This window comes from Amphiura filiformis, chromosome 17 (genome assembly GCF_039555335.1).
Source record: "Amphiura filiformis chromosome 17, Afil_fr2py, whole genome shotgun sequence".
In the NCBI taxonomy this organism is placed as follows: domain Eukaryota; kingdom Metazoa; phylum Echinodermata; class Ophiuroidea; order Amphilepidida; family Amphiuridae; genus Amphiura; species Amphiura filiformis.
Genome location: NC_092644.1, coordinates 22497562 through 22522733, shown reverse-complemented (window position 1 = coordinate 22522733; position 25172 = coordinate 22497562). Strand labels below are relative to the sequence as shown.

The 25172-nt window shown below is 37.4% G+C and overlaps 1 protein-coding gene across 3 annotated transcripts in view; it reads left to right on the top strand.

The window, feature by feature from the left end:
- Positions 1-11024: 11024 nt before the first annotated feature.
- The window catches only part of LOC140137477 (band 7 protein AGAP004871-like), a 141755-nt gene continuing 127607 nt past the window's right edge, over positions 11025-25172 (top strand). Inside the window, exons 1-2 of one of the 3 annotated variants that reach the window (XM_072159189.1) lie at positions 11025-11043; positions 11653-11746. In XM_072159189.1, coding sequence (XP_072015290.1) covers positions 11686-11746 — 61 coding nt within the window. In that variant the 5' untranslated portion in view covers positions 11025-11043; positions 11653-11685. The other 2 variants (XM_072159187.1, XM_072159188.1) reach the window with 2 other exon arrangements.

The following is a 25172-nucleotide window of genomic DNA, read 5'->3' as shown; positions in this document are numbered from 1 at the left end:
ATTCCTCGAAAGTTACTCTGTAAGCGAAAAAAACAAAAGTGGCTGCTTCTGAGTTGGTGTTAAAATATGATTTGATTTAAATAACGTTAATTATAATTTTAAATACTCTCGATCAGAAAGTTTGCTTCACGGGGGTATAATACAATGCATGCTAAATCAGTAGTACTATTTCTCTCAATGCACAGGCGCATTAGAATACGATTTAAAATTGTATCAATCACAAATAGTCGAAGAATTTGATGTCTTTACACAATGAGGATATTGCACGTCAATCGGCCTTACCACTAGGGATTAGATTCCTGTAAAAAAGCTGATTTACAATATCTCTCTTATGTTTAAATATAATGAAAATGATGCCACTTTTTATCAAACCTTTTTGGCAATGTTACACCTAAATTACCTAAGCATTCATAGTAAATTACCAATATACACATTTAAAGGACCTCAGGAAATCAGGGATTTATAAACACGATACCACATCTGTATTCATACATTCACGTTTAAGTTGACAGCAGCAATTTAGCAATTACGCTCTCCATATTATTACCGGAACTGGAGACCTTTTATTCCCTTCTTCCTTCATTGGAACATTATAAAATATAACAAATTTAACAAATTATGCCAATGTTATGCCGCCATAGTGAATTGATGTATTTTAACAGTAGTTTATTGACACCTAATGCGTTAACGGGTGAACGTAACACATTAGCTAGGATGCTCACCTCTACACAGCGTCTACACTAGGTAAATAATGATTTCAGTACATGCGGGAAAGTAACTAATAGATATACGCCCTGTATCGAATCAAGTGTATCTGCTATCACACCACTAATCGCCAGTTACAAAATAGAATTCGCTCCTTTTTGTTAGTAGCGACCAAACAGAATAAAGGTGTCAGGTGTCCGACAGAAAGTCAGGTGTCCGACAAGGATGCGTCCTCTCGCCTCTTCTGTTCCTCATTTTTATGGACAGGATCACCCAAGAAGTAAATCTAGATGAAGAAGCTCTCGATGAACCACTGTTTGCAGATGATCAATGTCTCATCCACCATGACAGCCTTAGCTTACAAAACCACACAAACAGACTGCACACAACCTGCCAGAAGTATGACATGAGCATAAGCATCCCAAAGACAGAAACCACTCTGAGCAGCCGATCCCAAAATACCTTGGACATCAAGATTGACAACACAACCCTCCAGCAATCGAAGGAGTTTAAGTACCTGGGCAGCATCTTTACTGAAGACGGGAAGACCGAGAAATTGAAACCAGATGCCAGAAAGCAAACAACATCACCTTCATGCTTGGGCCTGTACTTTCCCACCCAGCCGTGCCAATGGATGCAAAAAGAACAATCATCAACGCAATCTATACTCCGACTCTCTGCTACCAGGCTCAAACATGGCTATGAACAAAAAGACTGAACAGAAGATCCCCACCTGTGAAATGAAATGCCTACGAAAAGCTGTAAACAAGACAAGACGGGACAAAATCAGAAATGAAGTCATCAGAGACATGGTTGGCACCAAGCCTATGCTAGACCAGATATGCTAAGCCACCGCCCCGGGCCACCGCATCAAATGGTTTGGTCATCTTATGCGCATGTCCGCAAATCAACCAGGCCTGCGGACCTACAACAGCAAACTGTCCGGTACCAAGCCTTTAGGAAGACCAAGAAGAAGATGGATTGAGGGGGTCAAGAAAATCCTGACAAGGCACAACACTAACCTGACAAATGCTACCCATGCAGTCCAAGACAGACGTCCTATCATTTCCCCGCGACTCTGAGAGGAACAAGCGGAGGACAAAAGTAAAGTAAAGTAAGTAGATGGCAATAAAGGTACATTATGATGACGGGTATAAAGGAGAGTCTTGTTGGCATGCCGCCATAACGAGGCTGACCAGTGATATCGCCAACTCGTTACTCATTGGGAATGGGAAGGTGTTGTAGTTCTTGAAGCCACCACAGGAGTCTTCACGACTGGCGGAAGTGACAGCATTGATTATAATCCCTCATCAACAACTGCGTCATCGCAGTCTGTTTTGTATTGGACTGGCATCAGCATATGCCAAAAGACTGTGCGACCACTCCCAGTGGATGTATCTTTGCTTAAGGATGAAATTGTTCATGTTCCATCTCTGCATGACATTAACAGGCATCCAATACCAGCATCCAGATTACTGCAGCAGGTCCTCCAAGATGGCTATCAGTGGTTGAATTATGTAGATAATCACTTGGAAACGCTGCTGACTAGTGACAACTGGATTTCTTGGGCTGTCTACCACGCACAGTGTTCATCTAGGTCCTCCGTCATTCATTTCAAAGCCCTACATACTCCCACTTACTACAATATGCTTCACTGTATGATATGATTGATGACCATCAAACGCGCCATTGAGTACTTCAATCCAGGACAAACACCCGTCGTGGTAGCTGATCAGCTACTGTACACACTTGCAAAGTGTTTGCAGTGGAAGTTTTCAGATACAGACATTACTGAAGTTAAATACCTTGTCTTGGTTGGGGCCACGCACTCAACACAAGATGTTGTTGTCAGTTTTAGGGGACAGGTTGGAGTGAAGTGGGTGGACCACAGCTATGAATAAACAATAGGAGAGCACAGTCCTTCATTGGTGCATCTCACATCTGCAGGATTAGATATGTGCACCAAGCATGCCAAGTATCAGGCACAGCTGTTCATTCTGATGAAGAAAACCTATACCCAATATGTTGAGTTGAAGTAAACTACTGTTACTGGCCTTGCTCCTCACTTGCCAGTTACTGCCGCTCTTCAACCCTTGAAAGAGTGGGTCAAGTCTTTCGCATCCCGAAGCAGACTTCTGGTTTAAGTCTTCGTTCTGCCAGCATGTCAACAAGATTCTCTTTACACGATTTCATATGCACCTTCATAACCACTACAAGAGATAATGGAGCCTGTCGGTGACGCAAATGACGTGGCACACTCTGGGAACTTGCATCGATATCGCTATACGTCCTATTCTATTTGCACTGTACATGTTAAAAATCATTTCAAAAACACGTTTTCAAAATGACTTCCATTGACACTGTAAAACTTATTTGCACTTCTTAAAAGAACCGTTTATTATTATTCAAATATTATTTAAATCCTGCCTCAACGCAACCAATACCCAATATGTTGAGTTGAGGTAAACTCCTGTTACTGGCCTTGCTCCTCACTTGCCAGTTACTGCCGCTCTTCAACCCTTGAAAGAGTGGGTCAAGTCTTTCGCATCCCGAAGCAGACTTCTGGTTTAAGTCTTCGTTCTGCCAGGGGACTGCTCTATAATCCGACGCTTCTATAATCCGAAGGTTCTTTAGTCCGAAGGTTCGCTAGTCCGAACATGTGTTCATAGCATTCGCTAGTCCGAATTTTAAAAGAGGTTCTCTAGTCCGAAAAAAAATTAAAAGAGGTTCTTTATTCCGACGGTTCTTTATCTCGAAGGTTCTATAGTCCGAATTTTAAAAAAGGTTCCCTAATCCGAATATTAAAAGAGGTTCTTTAATCCGAATTTTAAAAACGATTCTCTAGTCCGAATATGAAAATAGGCTCTATAGTCCGAATTTTAAAAAAGGTTCTATAGTCCGAAATTGCAAAAGGGTTCTATAGTCCGAAACGGATACCGTGTTCTTTAGTCCGAATCAGTTAAAAGGCTCTATAGTCCGAATTTTTTATAACATTAACATTTACTGCGCCATCTAGCTAGATAATAGCAGAGTTTATGGTAAACGGGATGACGCTACTTTTGCCCCCCCCCCTCATCAAAAACAAATCCTGCGTTCGCGCCTGACATCCCCAACTTACTGTAAACAAAGATCCTAAAAATACGATATTTGCTCCAAAAATGTTGTCATATTTTACACCATCAGAAACGAAAAGAAAAATAATGAATGGAACGAAAATATAAAGAAACCTGAAGAAGTACAAAAACACACACACAAAAAAAAAAAGAACAAAAGAAGGAAAGACACAATGAAAGAAAATATATGAAAGAACAAATAAAACAACTGAATAAAGATTAAAAGGAAGTCCAAATGAAAGAACAATGAATACAAAGATATTGAACAAAATAATGACCATTAAGAAAGAACAAGGAGAAGAAAGAATGAATATAATAAAGATAGAACGAACGAAATTTAAATATAGAACAAAAAAAAATGAGAAAAGGGATTTTAAGAAAGAGCTAATGAAAAAAATATCGAATGAAATCAAGAATGAATAAATGAATGATGATTTGACGCTGAAACAAATGATGAAAATAAAATTCGGACTATAAAACCTGTTTACCAATTCGGACTAAAGAACAGGGTATCCGTTTCGGACTATAGAACCCTTTTGCAATTTCGGACTATAGAACCTTTTTTTCAATTCGGACTATAGAGCCTAGTTCCATATTCGGACTATAGAACCCTTTTTAAAATTCGGACTATAGAGCCTATTTTCATATTCGGACTAAAGAACCGTTTTCAAAATTCGGACTATAGAACCTTCGAAATAAAGAACCATCGGAATAAAGAACCTTCGTAATAAAGAACCGTCGGATTAAAGAACCTTCGGACTAAAGAACCGTCGGAATAAAGAACCGTCGGACTATAGAGCTTCCACCTCTCCCACCATGTCAACAAGATTCTCTTTACTCGATTTCATATGCACCTTCATAACCACTACAAGAGATAATGGAGCCTGTCGGTGACGCAAATGACGTGGCACACTCTGGGAACTTGCATCGATATCGCTATACGTCCTATTCTATTTGCACTGTACATGTTAAAAAATCATTTCAAAAACACGTTTTCAAAATGACTTCCATTGACACTGTAAAACTTATTTGCACTTCTTAAAAGAACCGTTTATTATTATTAAAATATTATTAAATCCTGCCTCAACGCAACCAAATATAGCTTTGTTACGATGTTTCAGACCCCTGCGTGCCCCCTTCAATTAAGTGGATCATGCTACGCTACTGTAACATTATTTCATACACTCTTAGAACCACATAGCCAATCAGAAAAGCCGTTAGAAAAATACGCTTAGTGCATTAATATTGTATAATTGCACGGGCGCGTTCGCATCGGGTACTTGATTCATTTTCCAACATTTTTAGTGACAATTTTGCTATAAAATTAGCAAAAATCACGGGTTATTCTCGTGTAAAAAATGTACTTGTTGCTCGAGAAATTGTACAAAATAATGCACTTGTACTGAGATGTTGATGCGTCTAATGCACTCCCACCTTCGGGGCTCGTACATTAGACGCATCAACATCTCAGTACGCGTGCATTATTTCACATAATTTCACTCTCAACAAGTATATAAGACGCATTCATTAACCTATAAATAGAGTATTCCTTATTAAATCGAAAAAAGTATCACTGGCAGTAGTTATATGATCTGACAATTAATTACCAGGACAATAGTAATTAACACTCGCAAAAATTATGGACTCCCATTAATCTGTTGAATTGGATCACACAAGAAGGTTCTTCGTGCAAATACTATTCTTTTTCTAATTTTTGATACACATCTTTTTGAGACACATAACACTTAAATCCGTCCACGTTTTTGAAATCAGTTTGTGTAACTAAAATTTATAAACGCATCCCGTAACAAAAGCCAAAAACAACGTTTCTTCATCATGTTCACATAAAAATGGAGTAGTAATCAAGATTCAAACCAGTACCCTTCAACATTCAAGACGCACACTCTCCCGACTGAGCTAACGGGTCATGGGGTCAGACAGTAAAACGGTGTAATTTTGAACTGAAGAATATTTACAAAATATGAAGAAATTACAATGCTAAAATAATTTACCAAAATGAGATAGGTATATGTATGAATCGATTTACAAATTAAAGCCACTTTGAGAAAGAATACCTAAAAAAAACACCCAAAAACATTTGCTGCTCTGGAAACTAAATCTAATGTTTGGTCGTGTCCCGGGGTCATGTCACGAAAAAAATTTTTCTGAGGCATTATGTCGATGTTGCCCAGTTTAACATACATGTACACGTATCCTTTAATGCTGTTGAGATTTTACAAGGATGGCGCTCTCTCGTTTCTATGAAATCCAAAAGGAAACTCCTCAGTAGCTGAAAGTGAAACAAGACTGACTACTCAATTATCTAGATCCTACATCTTGCTTATATCACATTTGGAACTGGGTTTGGAAGATACCTTCCCCAAATTTGAACCACCAGTATCCATGGTTCGATGTAGAGAGTCTTTCCTATTCAGAGGAAATATTGCAATTACACACCTTATGCCTTTTAACAATAACCAATGACACTAGCACATAGGCCCTATACACTTCAGGGTCATGGATTCCTGAAAAGTGTAAACCCAAAGTGCATGATATGCTTGCATTAGGATTGTTCAATGGCTACACAGAACAATAGGCACAGTGTCGAAAAAATCAATATCGAGACCTGTAGTGCACACGCAATGTCCAAAGGACCTTGAAAATTCGGGAAAAACGCAAAGTTCTAATTCCCACAAAACATAATTAACATAGCTGTCAATGTAGATGCAGCAAGTTCAAACATTCATTCAACTATCGTCAAAATTGCAGCTCGTCGGACATTAGGAAGTGGGTCAAAATCCCGGGGTTAATATTTGTGGGGAACAAAATCGTTCCAATTTGACAGTCATTGCTACGTTTTGTACTGACGTCTATGGGGCAGCATTGGCTATAGCGGCGAATGTCAAGTTATTCCAGTCTTGAAAAATATTGCAGGCAAAGGCGGGATTCAATCTCGGTACCTCCCGGTTAAAAAGCACTGCGCAAGACCACTAAGCCAACTAAATATCTGTTGTGAGATGTGTGACATTAATGGTTGATATTGCTTAATGGAACCAATCGCGGAATTAAATCAGTAATAAAAGAAGTAGATTCTTATTTAGCGGTCAGATTGGATAAAAGGGGAAATATTTGTCCCTGCTCTAAAGAAAATATAGGTTAGAAAATTATCAAATAAATTTAAATTAAAAATTGAGATTTTATATTTATTTATTTCACGAGGCGGCATTTTCACAGACAAACACTATATTAGCTAAAACTCGTCCTCATCACTAGATGCTGTCATAGCTCAGTGGTAGAGCATCAGACTGCTAATGTCAATATCGTTGCTTCGATTCTGCCTGCCAGCAATAGTTAGATTTATGATTTTAATGCTACGCTACGATTTGTTCAATTTTTTTCGTTTATTTATTTATTTATTTATTTATTTATTTATTTATTTATTTATTTATTTATTTATTTATTTGTTTGTTTATTTGTTGATTTATGTAAATAATATGATATATTTGAAAGGGTATTTGAGCAATTTGAAATTTTGACCCCCGTATAATCCTATGGGGTCATTTTGAACCCCAACCCCCTCCCAAATTGCCAAACGCACAACACCTGACTGTGTGAACACGACTATAGTTTGCTAATCTAATCCTGTAATATAGACCTGTAATTTCACCTGTAATATAGGTGATCATTGTTTACATGGTTTGTTATGGTTGGGATTAGTGTCCGATCTCTGTAATGTAATGTAAATGAAGCTTGTTGATATTCAGCTTTATTGTCCTATGAGATGTAGTGCGAACTGCCCAAGCTGATTGTTCATTTAGTATCATAATCTATTTGGGAAAGATAAACACTATTCAAAATATCAATAGACAAGAAGAAAGGGATCTAGAGATTTGTAATTGAGTAGTTAGATGAATAGGCATGATTTAACAGAAGGTTCTTTCCAAAACCCACTCGTAATGAAATCCGCAAAAAACAATGAAATAATATGAAATCTTAGAAATCTTAACATTTTGAACTCTTCCGGGTGGAAAAGTAAACTATCCGGGGCTCCGTCAAACTTGAGAAATAATCCTTGAATTCTCCGGTACTTGACCAATGATGATCACTTTGGTAAACATAATTTATGCAGATATGACATCACCATGAAAAACCATTAACCAACAAGACATTTAACCCGTTAAAGATTCTCAATGAAACTCTCAAAAACTGTTAATATTCAGAATCCTTGTGATGGTACTCTGATTACAAGACAATGCAAATTGCATATTTTGCAAGCTTATTCAATAACATGACGCCAGTCCTGCTTATAATTAATACATTGACCTCTGGAAGCTCAAGAGAATCTTTTTAATCGGCCTTTTGAATTTTGAATTCGCGCCCTTGCACTTAAGACTCACTTATAGCTTATTTGTAAATTCTGAACCGACATCTGAATATTTTCCAAAAGTGAAGTTCTTGCTATTTTGCTCGGTCTCTGATACCTCAGAAATAAGGCAATAATTCTTTGCCACCGACAGTAAGAGCTCAGATAGAAAATATGACTTTAGGCCAATTTCAGTAAAAATTGACGAAATTTAGGCCTGTCTTTATCTACATTTTGTTCATATGCTTGCTTGATTTTTGTATATATTGTTACGAGTCGTACTTGACTCAAGGCCAAAATCACCTTTTACCCAAATTCACACGAATGCACAACACAAATACACTGTTTGATTAAGCTAACAAAATCTAAGTCTTTAATTGAAAGCACGTTATTATTGGTACAATATATGACAACAAATGTACATAAACAATCAAATACAATCACTCTTTAACTATTTAGTACTTAGCCAGCATTCTTCTTCTTGGTGATCATAAAGTTCTTGCAATGTTCTGGACGACTGATGTAATATATCCTTATTCACTTGTCCTGCGAAAATCAGCGAAGTCCAGTGTACACTTGAGTTTATAAAAATCCTCACACAAATCTCCTTGCGCTGCCTTCTCCACAATTAAATCCTTGCGCTGCTTTCTCCACAATTAACTCCTTGCGCTGCTTTCTCCCAAAATTTCACACAATATCTTTAGGAAGCAGGACTGCGATGCAGTTGTCCCCACTTGTATTGACAGTTGAGTTGAATCAAAACACCAGACTTCAGCAAGTCGACAGAAGAATATATTCCATTCTTGGAAGAAGTACGTTCTTTGACGTATTCTAGATCTTCTCCGACAAAACTGGTAAATAGTAGTACTTTGACTACATACAATATTTCTGGTTTGCAATTTCCTTTCTTTGAAGGAATTGGACTGTAAGCATATTAGCTAGCTAGCCCAGATCAACACTATAAACTGTGACAATAATTGTGTTTACATTTTCTTATATATCAAGCATTGGAAAAAACCCATTCTATTATGGGCCAATTACTACCTTCACACTATAATGCTCAATCTGGGAAATTCCCAAGTCTTAATTATAACATTAACGTTTCACATGACATCATTTCCTGAGGGGAATCCCCTGACATCACTTCCTGAGGGGAATCCTGTGACATCATCAATCTACAATTTACAATCTCTGGGGTATTCCCATATGATCCAAAATTAGAAATGATTCAATTTGTTTTTGATCAAGTTGATGAAAGAAAGGGGAATCCCTAAAATGTCTCATAAAATAGATTTTAATTGTACACAGAGATAAATCATCAAATTAAATTACTCAGGGCATATCACAATATATATATATATATATATATATATAATTATTTTATTTCTGTATTTTAAATCATGTTATTTATAATTATCTTGTAGTTGATGATACCATTATACTTATTTGTAATATGTTGTAAATACATTGTATATATTGTGTGTCGTAATATATTTTGTTGCTATAACATGTATACAATGAGGGCCTGCTTGAAAAGCAGTGCTTGTCACTGAAGCAGTATAACCCTCCATAAAATAAATAAATAAATAAATAAATAAATAAATCAATCAATCAATCAATCAATCAATCAATAGGAAACAAAAAAAATCACAAACAATGACCACTTTAAGCTCAAGAGTCTCTTTTAAATCGTTTTTTTTTAAATAATGAACAAGTAACCAACTTTTAACTGTCGGCTTTTCGCACACTTGCACTGCCAAACCACCCGATACACACATATGAAGACGTACATTGTGTACATTGTGTCACGGTGTTTCCCGTGGTCAAAATACCACGTACTTTAGTACAGTAATAGCGCCATCTGTTGGTCATAATGCACTTAGTGAAGAAATATTTAAGGTAATATAAAAAGCAGAATATTGGTATGTTAAAAATCAAAATGAGGTATGGGGCTGGCTGGGGATGGCTACGGGGCGTTATCTCAAAAGACAATATTGCTCAATGACAATATTGTTCAAGGTTGCGCCGCAGGCTTATAAAGAAATAATGTTGCTCCAAAAACAATAGCAAACAAGCTTAAACTATAAATTAGCCCCCGATAGAGGGCAGGCCCTGAAGAATGAAGGGAAATTACGGGGTAAAGAGTACAACTATGTAAACGTAGGCCTATGAAATGGGTGATCAACCATCATTATTCTGAACATCTATTCAGTGACACAACGCAACAGTCTAGGCTGATCTGTTTCTCACTTTCACAAAAGAGGGCGCGCTTTCCCGGGCCAAATCAATGGGACTTTCCGATCAAACAAAGGAAATTAATAAAATAGAAAATTAGAAAACAGTAACAGTAATGTCCCTGTCAGACTCTCATACCGCTTTCCGCTGCAGCAAGTGTTATGACTTATCAACCAATGACAGGCCTTGATTGGGATCGTTTGTCTACAATGCGCGTGCGTCACGCCGCTTAGCGCCGCATGTGACAGTGTGAAACAAGCTTTTATTTAAGCTTGTTTGTTATGCAATACGAAGAATTAAAAGACTGTGAAAGTATGCTTTTATTTTATTGTGTGTTTTCTTTTTAATGTGTTTTTATTTTATTGATCTTGTCATTTTGCAAGTGTTGTTGTTGTCTGTTTATATCTTAAGTTCCAAGTATATATGCAACTTTGGCCTGCGTGGATCTAACCACATGATGGCGCTTTCTGTCAGCAGGCAATATCTAGTCCCGTACATCTGTTTTCGCTCATTATGTAATTCAGCAAGTAAGATACAAACCACAGCGTAAGCAATGACTCATACTAGGTACCAGCAAAAGTGTACATAATTGATTGGAAAAACGCTGTTGTCGTCTGCGTCGCCGTGGTAAGATTGTAAGATGTTTTATGCTTGGTTCCAATGATGATTTTATGATGGTACTGTTCGTGTAATTATTGCGCTGTAATCTGAGTGAATATAGCAGCTTTCTAAGGGATTTTATACTACTTGAGCGTATTTCTTGTGATTTATATATTCTGCATCTTTGTGCAACCGCTAATACGGATCATTGTGACACTTGTACGTATTATTTCTTCTTGTTTAATGCTGTTTGTAAACGAACACTTTCAGTCAGATTTAAATTGGAAATAATAGAAGGCGGGATAATATTAGCGAATCACCTTCGAACCATTCTACTGGAATAAATGACCTCAACTGTAAATTGGACGCGTCTTGTGAGTAAACACTACGCACCATAATCAGTGATATAATCCAAATGCTATAATCCTGATGCTAAAAATTTTGATATTATTGGGATAATGTAGTATCAATTTTTCTATCACTATTGATAATGAAATTATTCAGAATGTTGTTTTTTCATCACGGAAATATTGACTTGGATTGTGTTTGAAAAGCAACTATATGTCATGAATCTATTATTATAATTCACTAACGGAATCATTGTTTGTAACAAAAGCAATTGTCATTTCATTTCAGGTCTGAGGAATATATTGTGAATTTATGTAGCGAATGAACACAGGATTTCAAATGAAAATGGCTCATCAATCAGATCAACAGCGCCAGTTGCCAGGTAGGACGTATTTAGACTAGCCTCTTGGCGCTTTCATGGCAAAATGATGTATCTTATCTTTACTTTTAACATATTCTACTTCCAATTGTCAAAAAAATTTATGCTAAAATATTCAACATTTCAGTAAATTTGACATTTAGTTAGGCTTGCTTAAACTAACACCAAATCTGATATGCTTTCGAATGTTATTCTTTGGCAGATTATATTACTATTATTGATTAAAAATTAATCGCTATATCGTTCATTGCGTTGGCGAGTTCAAATAACAATTTCGAAAACATCCAAAAAATTGTTTGCCAATGTTTATTTGAATAGTTCTATATAAATCAGTATGCGGCAAATTGACGAAGTACATAAACTATATACATCATAATAATACTTACTGGTGAAGTTAACGAAGTCCATGATGAAAGAAAAGTAGCATTCATCACGAGACACTCTACGCTTCTATATGACATTTAAGAATATCATATGCCAAAAAGGGTGAAATGAAGTGAAACTAAGAAACACCTTTTTTGCCCTAAAAGTGAAACCAGATAAGGCTAAAAGTATCAATACACTGGGTGCCAAATACACTAATTAATAATTCGAAATTTAAGCTAACGAATTCAGCTGAATTGGCTATTCCAGTTGAAATCCGTACAACCCTATGGAAGACACGACATTAATCTCCCGCACAGGGGGTGTAGTTTTCAAATCCATTCACCCATTCAGGTATCCCATTTGATATTCATAAGCCCTGTGTGGAAGATTAAAGTCGTGTCTTCTATTATAGGGGGTGTATGGATTTCAACTGGAAGAGCCCATATCATGTTACCCGATGACTTGGTATTAAAAAGAAGATTCACCGACGTTGGATAAGATAGACCATGGAAATAGTAGATGAGACTACATCCATGGATATACACAGATTATTTGTTCTTGGTACCGCCAATAAATAACACCAGCCAGCCACCAGTATACCAGTAGACCATGGAAATAGTAGATGAGACTACATCCATGGATATACACAGATTATTTGTTCTTGGTACCGCCAATAAATAACACCAGCCAGCCACCAGTATCTTTTGTGATATTCTGGAGAGAACTATCAGTGCCCGGTAAGGTACATGTGACTCTTTCTATCATACCCTGGTGATGTAATAAATTGTATGAAGCATAATAATCAACATTTGCACAGCGTTATCGTTTTTATTTAAATAAAAAATGAAGCACTATACAGTTGTACAGGGTACGATAGAAAGAGACACCGGTACTCTTCGGGCCACCGATAGTGCTATAGGACCAAATTAGATGCTGTACCTTACCGTTATTTCAACGTACCTTTAAAGTGGAGCACGCACGATCATTTACACTGTAAAAAATATTTTACTCAACACTGAGTGAAAAGGGCACAGCTCAACAGTTGAGTAAAAAATTACTCAACATTGAGCTCATATAGGTCACAACTCAACAAATGAGTAAAAAATTACTCAATGTTGAGTAATTTTTTACTCAACAGTTAAGTTGTGACCTATAATGAGCTCAATGTTGAGAAATTTTTACTCAACTGTTGAGCTGTGACCTTTTTACTCAGTGTTGAGCGAAATATTTTTACAGTGCAGATGTGTGTGTGAAGGGGACAGATGGGATTGGGTGGGAATATGTGTGTGTTTCAGAATCGAAAAATGTATCAATTGTATATGTATTATAGCTGGATATTAGCAGTCAATCATATTCTAGCTATAGTATTATTTTCACCAGGCCATCTTCAGCATGGAAAGTCTATACACTATTCATAGTTGTATTCATTTATGGGAGGAGGTGTGGGTGTCTATGGGGTGGGGTGGGGTGTGTTGGTGTGGAGGATGGGGTGTGTGTGGGGTGTGTAGCAGGATGGATGGGTGTGTGAGAGTGATACAATCGTGCATTGCTTTCGTGCATGCACTGCATTCTTCGGAAGAGAGCGGTCTACAAGTGAGTGATAGTCACTAAAAGTTGCATTCGATATATACAGGGAATTTTGCAGGCCATGCCGTGCTCTACTTGCTAAAACACCAAAGTGCGAATATTTCCAAATATCTAAATTAGCTAAAAATTTAGGACATGTTACAAAACTATATTTCCTAGAATTTCAGAGAGTACAATAAATATTGGCCGGTTATTTTTCACACAGTGACGTTAACTAGGAAATGCCCTATAATACCTCTGGCAAACACTGTTTGTAGAGGTCACACCTCAATGGTGAGAGCACTGTGTATTTTGCGTATAGGAAAATGAACAGTAACTGCAGTATGGCGCGTATTGTAGAAGCTCTAATGTAAAAATACAAGGCATTTTATGCGTTAAAGTATCTTTATTTCTTGTTAAGAACAACAGAGGTTTGTCGCCACAGAGCTGTATTGTTTTTATAATATTGTATTCCATCACTGTGCCCCTTTTCATCACATAGCGTGCATTAACTTTGTATCACAAATTTGTATCACGCGTTCATTGGCATTTCTAGGTAGAGTCGGTAGTTAGTTACATGGGACGAGGGACGTATCTTCAACATACAAGTACAGTATCTTCAAATAAACAAGACAGCAGATACAATATTTTAATATGTAATGCAGCTCTGTGTCGTATATTTGGACATTGATTTGCCCTTTGTATACTCACGTATCGTGTACCCCAAGGCAGTGGACACAAACCTCCTACCTTCCAAAGTTAACTTCAGTACCTGCTTTGCTAATACACTGCGTGCTGATGGCCAACATGGCTCCAACATAAAAAGTCAAGTTTTGTGATATTCTCCTAAACATCACGAGCTATCTCAAGAACCACTGAACCAATACTGGGCTTGTTTGTACTCATTTTAATGCATTTTTTCATGCTGATTCCAAATATGGTCATGAAAATATACAATATCCACCTTGTAGATCAACATGCATCTGCAGCTATGTTGTTTACTTGCGAATTGCAAATATAGTATTCAAACCAAACTGATTCAACCCAATATGTTTCTCAAGTAAGAAAGCAGTATCTGGTTCCTAATTTATTCGTAGATACTGTGTTGTTACATGGGAGGTCAGTATTGATCACATTTGCTACTCTAAAAAATATCTAGATTTGATATACAGCTCACGTAAGCTACACAATGGATAGAACTTTTACACACGTCCCGGGACACACGTTTGAGAATATACAGCAACGGCAACCAAAATTGTTCACCTTTCAAAATGTGAGCTATTCTGCATGGAGAAGCTGCATTTGCATTAATCAGGCCTTTGAATATACAAACACACCCCCACCCACACACCCCACAAATCCGGTGCGCCCACAAAATATACACATGCGTATGCAAAGTAACATAAAAAAAATGCACCTTTTATTAAAATACCACATTGTGTTGCACAGCAGCATTTAAAATACAAATAATTATACACACCACATACAGTCATGTCAGACCCTCAAATAACAGAATTTCGTATTACCAGATGAATCTGAGATAACTATAAACCTGTATGTTGTATTATCGGCTGATTATATATGACCGTGAAGATCGACGTTATCGCCTTGTTTGCGATGTAAATCTGCTTCTAACATTGTCGCTGGCCGCGATTGGCGAATCACGTAACGCGTAAGACACCTCACAGGTTATGTGAGGACAGTTTATAGTACGTACTCTGGTATTTGTGTGTATATTTGTGAGCCATTTGGACATATTTGTAAGCTATTTGGTTGTATTTTTGAGCCATTTGGGTGTATTTATTATTATTAAATACATGGTTTGCCCTTTCTATTGTTTTTAAAATATTGTATTTCATCATTGTGCCCTTTTCATTACATAGCGTGGCGTTAACTTCAAATTTGTATCACGCGTTCATTGGCATTTCTAGGTAGGGTCGGTAGTTAGTTACATGGGACGAGGGACGTATCTTCAACATGCAAGTACAGTATCTTTAAATAAAGAAGATAGCAGATACAATATTTTAATATGTAATGCAGCTGTGTGTTGTATATTTGGACATTGATTTGCCCTTTGTATCGTGTACCCCAAGGCAGTGGACACAAACCTCCTAACTTCCAAAGTTAACTGCAGTACCTGCTTTGCTAATGCTCTGCGTGCTGATGGCTTCAACATTAACATGATTAAAAGTCAAAGTTTTGTGATATTTTCTGGGCTTGTTTGTACTCATTTTAATGCATTTTTCATGCTGATTCCAAATATGGTCATGAAAATATACAATTCTGAATTTTTGAATTTTTCAGAGAAAAATTGGAGCTTTTCAGTCGACACTCGTGTCGAGATACTGCCTATTACTTTGGGAACATATTCAAAATATCCACCTTGATCAACATGCAGCATCTGCAGCTATGTTATTTACTTGTAAATATAGTATTCAAACCAAACTGATTCAACCCAATATGTTTCTCAAGTAAGAGAGCAGTATCTGGTTCCTAATTTATTCGTAGATACTGTGTTGTTACATGTGAGGACAGTATTGATCACATTTGTCACTCTCAAAAATATCTAGATTTGATATACAGCTCACGTAACTAGCTATACAATGGATAGAACTTATACACACGTCCCGAAACACACGTTTGAGGTTATACAGAAAGTAACGTTAACCAAAATTGTTCACTTTTCAATATGTGAAATATTCTGCATAGAGCAGCTGGTTTGGCACTAATCAGACTTTTGAACATACAAATATACCCACAGACCCTCAAATAACTATAAACCGATATTTTGTGTATTATAATCGAGAGTTTGCGATTTCCAAACATAGAGTTCAACGTACAAGGAATCTATTCAAAATCCTTTCGTAGGAGGGTGATTTTGAATAGATTCCACTTACGTTCGATACGTACGTTTGGAAATCGCAATCTCTCTATTGACTGTAAAGGGCGATGTTATCACCTTGTTTGCGATGAAAATCCGCTTCTATCATTGTCGCTGCCCGCGCTTGGCGAATCACGTAACACCTCACAGGTTATGTGGGGACAGTCTTTACCCTGGTATTTGTGTGTATATTTGTGAGCCTATTGGGTGTACACCAGGCACAAAAAGAAACTCGTCAGTTATAGTCAACCTTGCTGTTCAACAACCTGATAATTTTGGATTATTCTGAAATATACATTTTGTTAAGAACAGGGTGTCAAATGAGAAAAAAAGTCCCATTAACAAAATGTTTATTTCAGAATAATCCAAAATTATCAGGTTGTTGAACAGCAAGGTTGACTATAACTGACGAGTTTCTTTTTGTGCCAGGTGTATTTGTAAGCCATTTGGTTGTATTTGTGAGCCATTTGGGCGTATTTGTGAGACATTATAGTATATTTTGGAGATGTGTGTGTGAGCCATTTGGGTGTATTTAGGAGCCATTTGGGTGTATCTATATAGGAACGGAAATTGGTATTTGTCGTTATGCGTAAGTTACCAGTCAGAATTAATAGGTAAATTTTCACGGGAAAATTTTCTGGACACGTGACACCCATGGGCGCAGACATAATATTAGCATTATGGAATGTGACCCCGAGCACAGCGGGTGTTCTTCCAATGTATTTGAATAGGAAGAATTCTTCCTTTGAGGCAAAATAAGTTACTTGTCGCAAGTTAATAATGTTATGGTAAGAGTTTCCGTAGATAAATATTTTTTTCCGTAGACAGATATTTTTGAAATTACGTTTTGATGATATTGTGAAAAAATTAAGATAACATAATATTTAATAAATTTGCAATGCACAAATTTCTATCAAAATTGCGGTCAAAAATACTATTCCAATTCAAAATTACTAAGACTTGAATAGCGAGGTCACCGCCGGGGGTCAGAGATCAGGCTCGAGGTTACACTCACATTGATACGCATTGGTCACGTGTCCAGAAAATGTTCCCGTGAAAATTTACCTATTAATTTTGACTGGTTACGATGAATATATTAATGGGCTATATCAGCTAAAATCTGTACACCCTCCATGGAAAACATGACCTTAATCATACACACAGGTAGTGTGAAATTCAAATATGGGCTACCTGAAAGCTCCTGAATGGTGTGACTCCATTTGTAATAATATAATTATTCGCCCCCTTGTGGGAGATTAAGGTCATGTCTTCCATAGGGAGTAAACGGATTTTAACTGGAATATCCATACATTAAATAATATATGAAGCACCGGAGCACGGTAAGCCAACTTGAATCTTGAGCGCATTTATATTATGCACTCCAGAAGCACTACAGATTAGATAAACAAATGCAAGCTGGCAGACAGGAGTGGCTAAACAAAATAGCAACAAAAGCAGTTTTTTTCCGAACCATTGTACTTTATTTTGATATGGCAAATCCATTTTCTCATGTAGTTAGTTAAGAGCATACCGGTAATGCAGAGGATGATTTAAGCACTTCCCAGCACTCCACTGGGGTCAACTTGCGGTTAGCAGCTGTGTGAGTGAACATGGCACCACTGCCCGGGACCACTGCATAAACGTGTATGGTTAAATTTGAATTTGGACTGATATATTTACAATAAAAACACATTCAAAATGTCGGTCGATTTCACATTTTATGTTATCTACAGAAGGTGTGAATTATCCTTCATGCATCATCACTTTAGATCTGATATCGACTAAGTAATAATGACACACGGGCAATTCTAAAACAACATCTTTTGCACAGACTTCAATGGGATTTGAGAAGTTTTAGTGGCAGTTGAAACTCGCGTGATAACACTTTTACAGTGCATGATGGGGCTTCCTTAAATCATCCTCTGCCGGTAATGAAACCATACTATAATAGATTTATGATAACATAACATGAAAGCAAAACTAACGATATTTTACTTCATGTACTATATTACCTAATCGTATATACCCACTATGTTGCCATGACAACGCTGATGATAACTGAAAGCAAGATGATCCTGCAATTGGGAATCAAAATTTTATATCACGCACATTATAACTCTGTGCAGTATTATGATAGAGTCACGATTGTAATTATATCACAATAAAATGGTGCCCTTTTAGACTTCAGGCTATTATCATGATTTATACAGGTAACTCTATCCTACAACTGTTCACCATAAAGGGCCATCCAGTTAAAATCCATACATCCCTATGGACGACATGACTTTAATCTCCCAGTGGTGTAGATTTCAAATGGAAGCACCCATTCAGGTACATGTCATAAATGAACTCCTCTGGATGTTCATGATTGAATAAGAAATTTACGATTCCGAAAAGAATCGTACAATGTTGTTTCTCAAAAGTCTTATAACGAGCCTCATACTCAACTCTCTTCTGCATAGACTTGAGATTTTCAAACAAGGACAATTATTGTATACATTTTAACAGCATTCCATGATTGAAATGTCTAGTTTGCTGTTCTCTAAAATGATTACGATACATTAATTTTAATATGTAATTATGCATTATATTTTACAGTATCCCTTAAAAAGCTCGGTTGTTTGTCACCAACCATAATCCAATTCGCTTTTGTTGTGCAACGTTGAAGCAATACCATGTGATAACGTACCATTTGAGATGGTTCTTTACCGACCAATCGACTGGGCTATCTACTACAGATGCTACTTGATAACTGTTGAATTCAAGTCTTAACCTTTACAGCGCGCCAAAATTAGCAGATGAGATAGTAGCATGCAACATTGTGAACAAATTGCAATAATGGACATAACTTTTATCAGCTTTTAAAAATCATTGACAAAGCGCTTTTAAGTCAGAACAAACATATCTACTAGTGAGTCAACGTCTCCTGAGTGAAGCTATTACAGAGTTTAAAGAACTCGTCGTCAAATCGGTGCACTTCAGGATGCAAATGATTACGGACACTCGTCTTATCTTAGGTTATTGAACCTTTTAAAGTGAACTGATGCTGCGATCAATTCTCGTAGTATACGCACGTACGTTTGAAATTAGGTTAATTTCTATGGAGTTATGATAATTAGATAAATTATTTTGCTGTGATAACGTACCATTTGAGACGGGCTATCTACTACAGATGCTACTTGATAACTGTTGAATTCAAGTCTTTACCTTTACCTTTGAAATTAGGTTAATTTCTATGGAATTATGATAATTAGATCAATTGTTTTGCTGTCAGATTAGATGGACACAAAATAGGATGATTTATAGTAGTTTTAGATAGCAAAATATAGTGGCAAAGGAAAAAACCTGACGCCAATATTAATAGTGAATTTAAGGATAAATGTATTGTTTCTACCCTCTGTTTTGGCATGTGTTGCCTCATATATCACGGGCAATACCATTGCCTTTTGCATGTAACATCTCATGTCACCAAAGTAGGACAACAATGCCGATGGCTGAGGGTTCTGCGAGCAAAAATATGTGGTATCTCATGACGGTGCTTTATGACTGGTTTAACTCCCATTCATGCATGCTGTCAGATCGAGGCTCTAACTTGATGACCATGCAAGAAGTGAATTAGTTCTGTGTTTCGTCTGAAATTGAGAGTAACGCCATGTTGGATTTTGTAGTGGCAGACTCGAATCGGTGTATTTACGCGGTTGCGTCGCACTTCTACGCGTGTGCATACGATCCGCGGGATTAGATTAGCGCGTGAAAGATCAATTTAAGACCGATATTCAACTTCATTATTACCCAAATTAATTAGTGGTAGGCCCTATTTGTGCAAATTTGCGCAATTGTTTCAGGAATCGGGGGCGTGTATTATGTATCCTTAGTCCTGAGCGCCACAAGCCCTAGCTACGCCACTGTTGAAAACATAGCTAATACCGTAAGATAGATACGCCAATTGTGAACTACTCCACGTATTAACATTAAAAATTGGGCTTTCCTATTGACGAACAAGTGCAACACAATAATAGTCTATATACAAAAGCAAGGAATGTCGCTGAAAATAGTAGAAAAGTGTAATAATTAAATGTAGCAGGTTATTTATGTGATCAGTATTGAGTTTCTCACTCGTAACACGTTCTCAGAACAAGTCGTGAAGTTGGTACAGAACGCCCTATCTGCAATAGCTGCCCTATATACATTTGACAAATGAACTGCATTCTATAATATTGTACATATCTAAATAATGACACCTGGCAGCTGTTGCAGACAGGGCTTTCTTGCCCAAACTGAAGTAGGAGAGACGTTATGAATTGCTTTATGTTGATACACGAACTGCTCTGGGTATTCTTGAGTGAATAAGATTGAAAATTCTACAAAGCTTCGTATAATGTTTTTCATAAAATTGCAGCAGTCACATATACCTAGTCTCATTATAAAGGGTACTCAACCCTTCTGTATTTAACTTGAGGTTTCCAAACCAGGACCATAATTTATTTCGGAGCAAAATATTTGACAGAATTCCTGGATTTAAGCTTTGCTCTGCACTAATGTCTCTGCCATACTGTCATGCCGCTGCGGCAAGCGATGGCGTATCAGCAAATAGTAAGCCTTGATTGTGTCCCGTCTACAATGCTCGTCGTGCGTCACGCCGCCTGGCGGCAAACGACATGCAGTTTGAAATCAGCATAATGTACGGTGGTGTAAGCATTCTAAATGTAAGTCTACTAGTAACCTGTTTAGCGTTTACATTTGGGTATTATTTTATTTATAACGGTAATTCGTTTCATAAATTTATCAGAAATTCACTGTTTTACGTCATGACACACGCGACTTAAATTTGAACTCGAAAAGCTTGTTGTTTTTCACCAACCATATATAATCCAATAGGCTTTTTTCTATATATATATTGTAGGTACATGTATTATATAAATCCGTCTTTTCCTGCGGGGTGCAATAATGAAGCAAGACCATGTGATAACGTACCATTTGAGACGGTTGTTTACCGACCAATCGACTGGGCTATCTACTACAGATGCCACTTGATAACTGTTGAATTCAAGTCTTAACCTTTACAGCGCGCCAAAATTAACAGATGAGATAGTAGCATGCAACATTGTGAACAAATTGCAATAATGGACATAATTTTTATCAGTTTTTATTAAATCATTGACAAAGCGCTTTTAAGTCAGAACAAACATATCTACACTACGGGATTCTCATGAGAGTAGCAGTGCTGCTACTCTCGAGTACCCACGTCGGCCACCAGACCCTTGTGGCCCAGCAAGCCGGCTGCAACTCGCGAATACCTCGTGGCGTAGGTACTTTGAAGGTACTCCGAGTACCGACACTGGTACTCACCTGCCAGGTACTCCACAGCTGAGTACCGACGTCGGTACTCCAGCCGTAAACAATGACGTCACCCATGAGTTCGGGCAACCTTTTAACCTCATCGTAGAAGTAAAATTCCTTTTTATATGTGGATATATGGAACTTATTCTTTCACTATGATAATAAAGAGTTCAAACTCGGATATTTATCAGTAGCGTGATATTTAATAATTTATTGCTTTTGAATTTCGTATTTAATACACATTAGTTTATATAGAAAAATAATGTACAGAATTATTACAGTTATAAAAATAGATAGATTTATTTTTATTTTTCAATCAGTGAATGGGTTTTAACAACATTTTTAAATATAACATTGGAGCTGAAAAAGAACACTGAAGAAGATTCAAGGGCACAGAAACCCCGCACATAAGCTTGACCTTTGACATCCATGTGCGCTCTGACATTGTGTTTACATTTGATTTGAAGACATGGGGAGGCCGTCGGCCGGAGGAGAATGTCCCGGACGCTTTATTTTTTTTTTTCTGCAACCATAACGGATGCAAAATATTATCAACCCAGAACACATAGGAAAGGGTTAGGGTTGGTTAGGGCGCACGGTTCGGTTTAAGTGTTAGGTTTAGGGTTTAGCGTATTACGGCCCACGACTAGGCCTATGGTTGGAAAAAAATATGCGTCCCGGCCTCGGGGTGGACTAACTTAGAATTGCAAGTTCGTCACTCAAATCACAATGCAATATCGCCGCGATTTGAGACTTTTTTTAAATACTGAGGTTTGGTGGTAAAATCATTTAAAATTTTGTGTTTAATATATTTGTGCTTGATCCGACCGCAACAAAATCAAGGATCGAATACCTTCCAAAAATGGAAGCGTCAAATTTTTTATTCTGCACCCAGGCCTGTCTGCACCCTTGGCTTGCGAAGGTTCACACGGAATTCGAGTCAGGGTCAGAAATTTAAAAAAAAATCTTTTTTTCAATCCAAAACACGGAATACAGCTATATCGGCAGAGGCAAAAGAAACAACCACTCAACAAATACTAAATAGAACATTTTTTTGACGGCCTATGACGTGACGGACTTGCAACACTCTTGCAAGTGTCTTTAGGTGTCTCTGGGTGTATATTTACTGGTTTGTTACCAGAAAGACAGTTCAATATGGCAAACATCATTTTGGATGACTGATGGGGATGGATCATTTTTCAATATGGGCCCCTTGTAAATTTGCACTCCGCCGGGTATATTCGTATCACCAGAATTGCTGTGAATCTTATTTTTTCCTTTTAGCCTAGTATAAACAAACACATTGATTTGGGGGCTTTAAAATATTGTAAAACTGCAAATTGGCCAAGTAAACACAAAGTTTCACCTTGATTTGTGGCTAGTGTAACATTGAAAATATTCTCACAATTGTTCGAGTATTAAAAACCGGGCCAGAATTATACTCCACCGGAATATTTGTTTATCTTTGACCTCTACAGAGATGCCACTCAGTTTCACTCAAAAAAACCTGAAACTAGTGAGAAAAACCTGAAAAAGCATGTGAATGCAGGCCACAAAGCCCCAAAACGGGCTGAAAATGAATAAAAAAGCGGGACTTTGGACTCACTAAAAACCTGGCTAAAACCTGAAAAGTGGCATCTCGGCCTCTATACTCATTAATTTGGTGTAGGCCTAATGGGGTCTATGCCTACTATACATTTTACAGACCGACAGTTAGTGGGAGAGGGGTTTTTTATAAGTTTTCCTGGATGTTGATTTTTTTTGTTCAATCTTCCGTACGACAACGAAAAAAGAACCCCCGGGCCCGGGCGACCGACCCAGAATTTGCGTTTTGGAGAATTTGTTTTTAAAATTTGGCTAAAAGCATGTAAAATCAGCCGTTTTGGGGCTAAATTTTACTCATTTTGGCTGAATATTTTTAGAATATGTTTGCAACGGCCTTCCGCCCGTAGAACATGGGTTTTTTATCATCGCCTATAAAGGGGTCAGTCATTATTTTGACGGGTAAGTGCCAGATTCTCCAGCCCCACAGTATTACGAACAAAGGATATACACATGAATTAAATATTAAAATGACCAGAAATTTCCATGATTTTGGCTCATTTTGTCATGTAATTGAGCCCCCGGAGGTAAAATGGGCGTGCCAAAATTGCTCCCCCTTCCATTGACCAGCCAAAATATATTTGCCCCCCCCCCGCCGCATATATGCCAAATTTTGGGAATCCCGATTTGCAAACCTTAAAATGTTATGGTCTAGATACATAATGCGAGCGCGGTGAACAGAAAAATATTTCCGTACGTCACTAAGTAGATTCATCAGATTTGTTGTTAAACATAAAAGATTTCTTTTGAACAAAACCAAAACATTTACTCATTATTGACCGCTTTGCCTATCATGGTTGTAGACAACATCAGAAGGATCAACAAACATCATTCTGATGATGCCTACCGACCATGATAGGCGAAACCATTTGTGATGCGATCAAGCAAAATCAGTCGGAAGTCGGCAATATTGATTTTGAGATATAGCCAAACAAAGCAACTATTTCCTTTTGTTTCCTATTGTTTTGGAAACTCTTAAATTGGTCATATCTTTGGAACTGCATGTTCAATTTCAATGGGGTGTTCTGCAAAATTCAGCTTTGTATAGAATGCTTTTTACTATCGTATACAAAACCGAAAATTTAATGTTGCAGACTTCCGACTGACTTTGCTTGATCGCATCAATAGTGCAAAAGTTTCAAAAGAAATCTTTTATAACGTTTCCGTACCGCGTACTGTTTTCCTAAGCCTTTTTAGTGCGTTCCTCATGAATGTGTGTCTAAACTAAAATCATTTGTCCGGGACCCTTTCTGCCAAAAATTACTTACCCCTTTTTAGCTTCCCAACCAAAATTCTTGCTCCCCAGGGCTCATAATTATTGCACAGGCCCTTAGCCTTACTCAGACCAGGCAGCACACATAAACGTTGAAAAAATAGTGCATTTGGCCTGGTTCGAACCGGCGACCTTCATAATACTATAATGACGCTCTAACCATTCTGCAACATGCCTCTGTGGCTCAGTTGGTTAGGCATCATGCTAGTATTACGAAGGTTGCCGGTTCGAACCCGACCAGATGTACTATAGTCCATATACCTTCCTCGAGTCAGTAAAGTGAAATAAAATTTTGAGAATTTCTCAAAAACTATTAATTTTTTCAGGAATCTGTTATGCTAGTTGGATTCCTTGCATCATTTCCTTTCTGAAAATTTACACTTTTGTATACTTCTCATCAT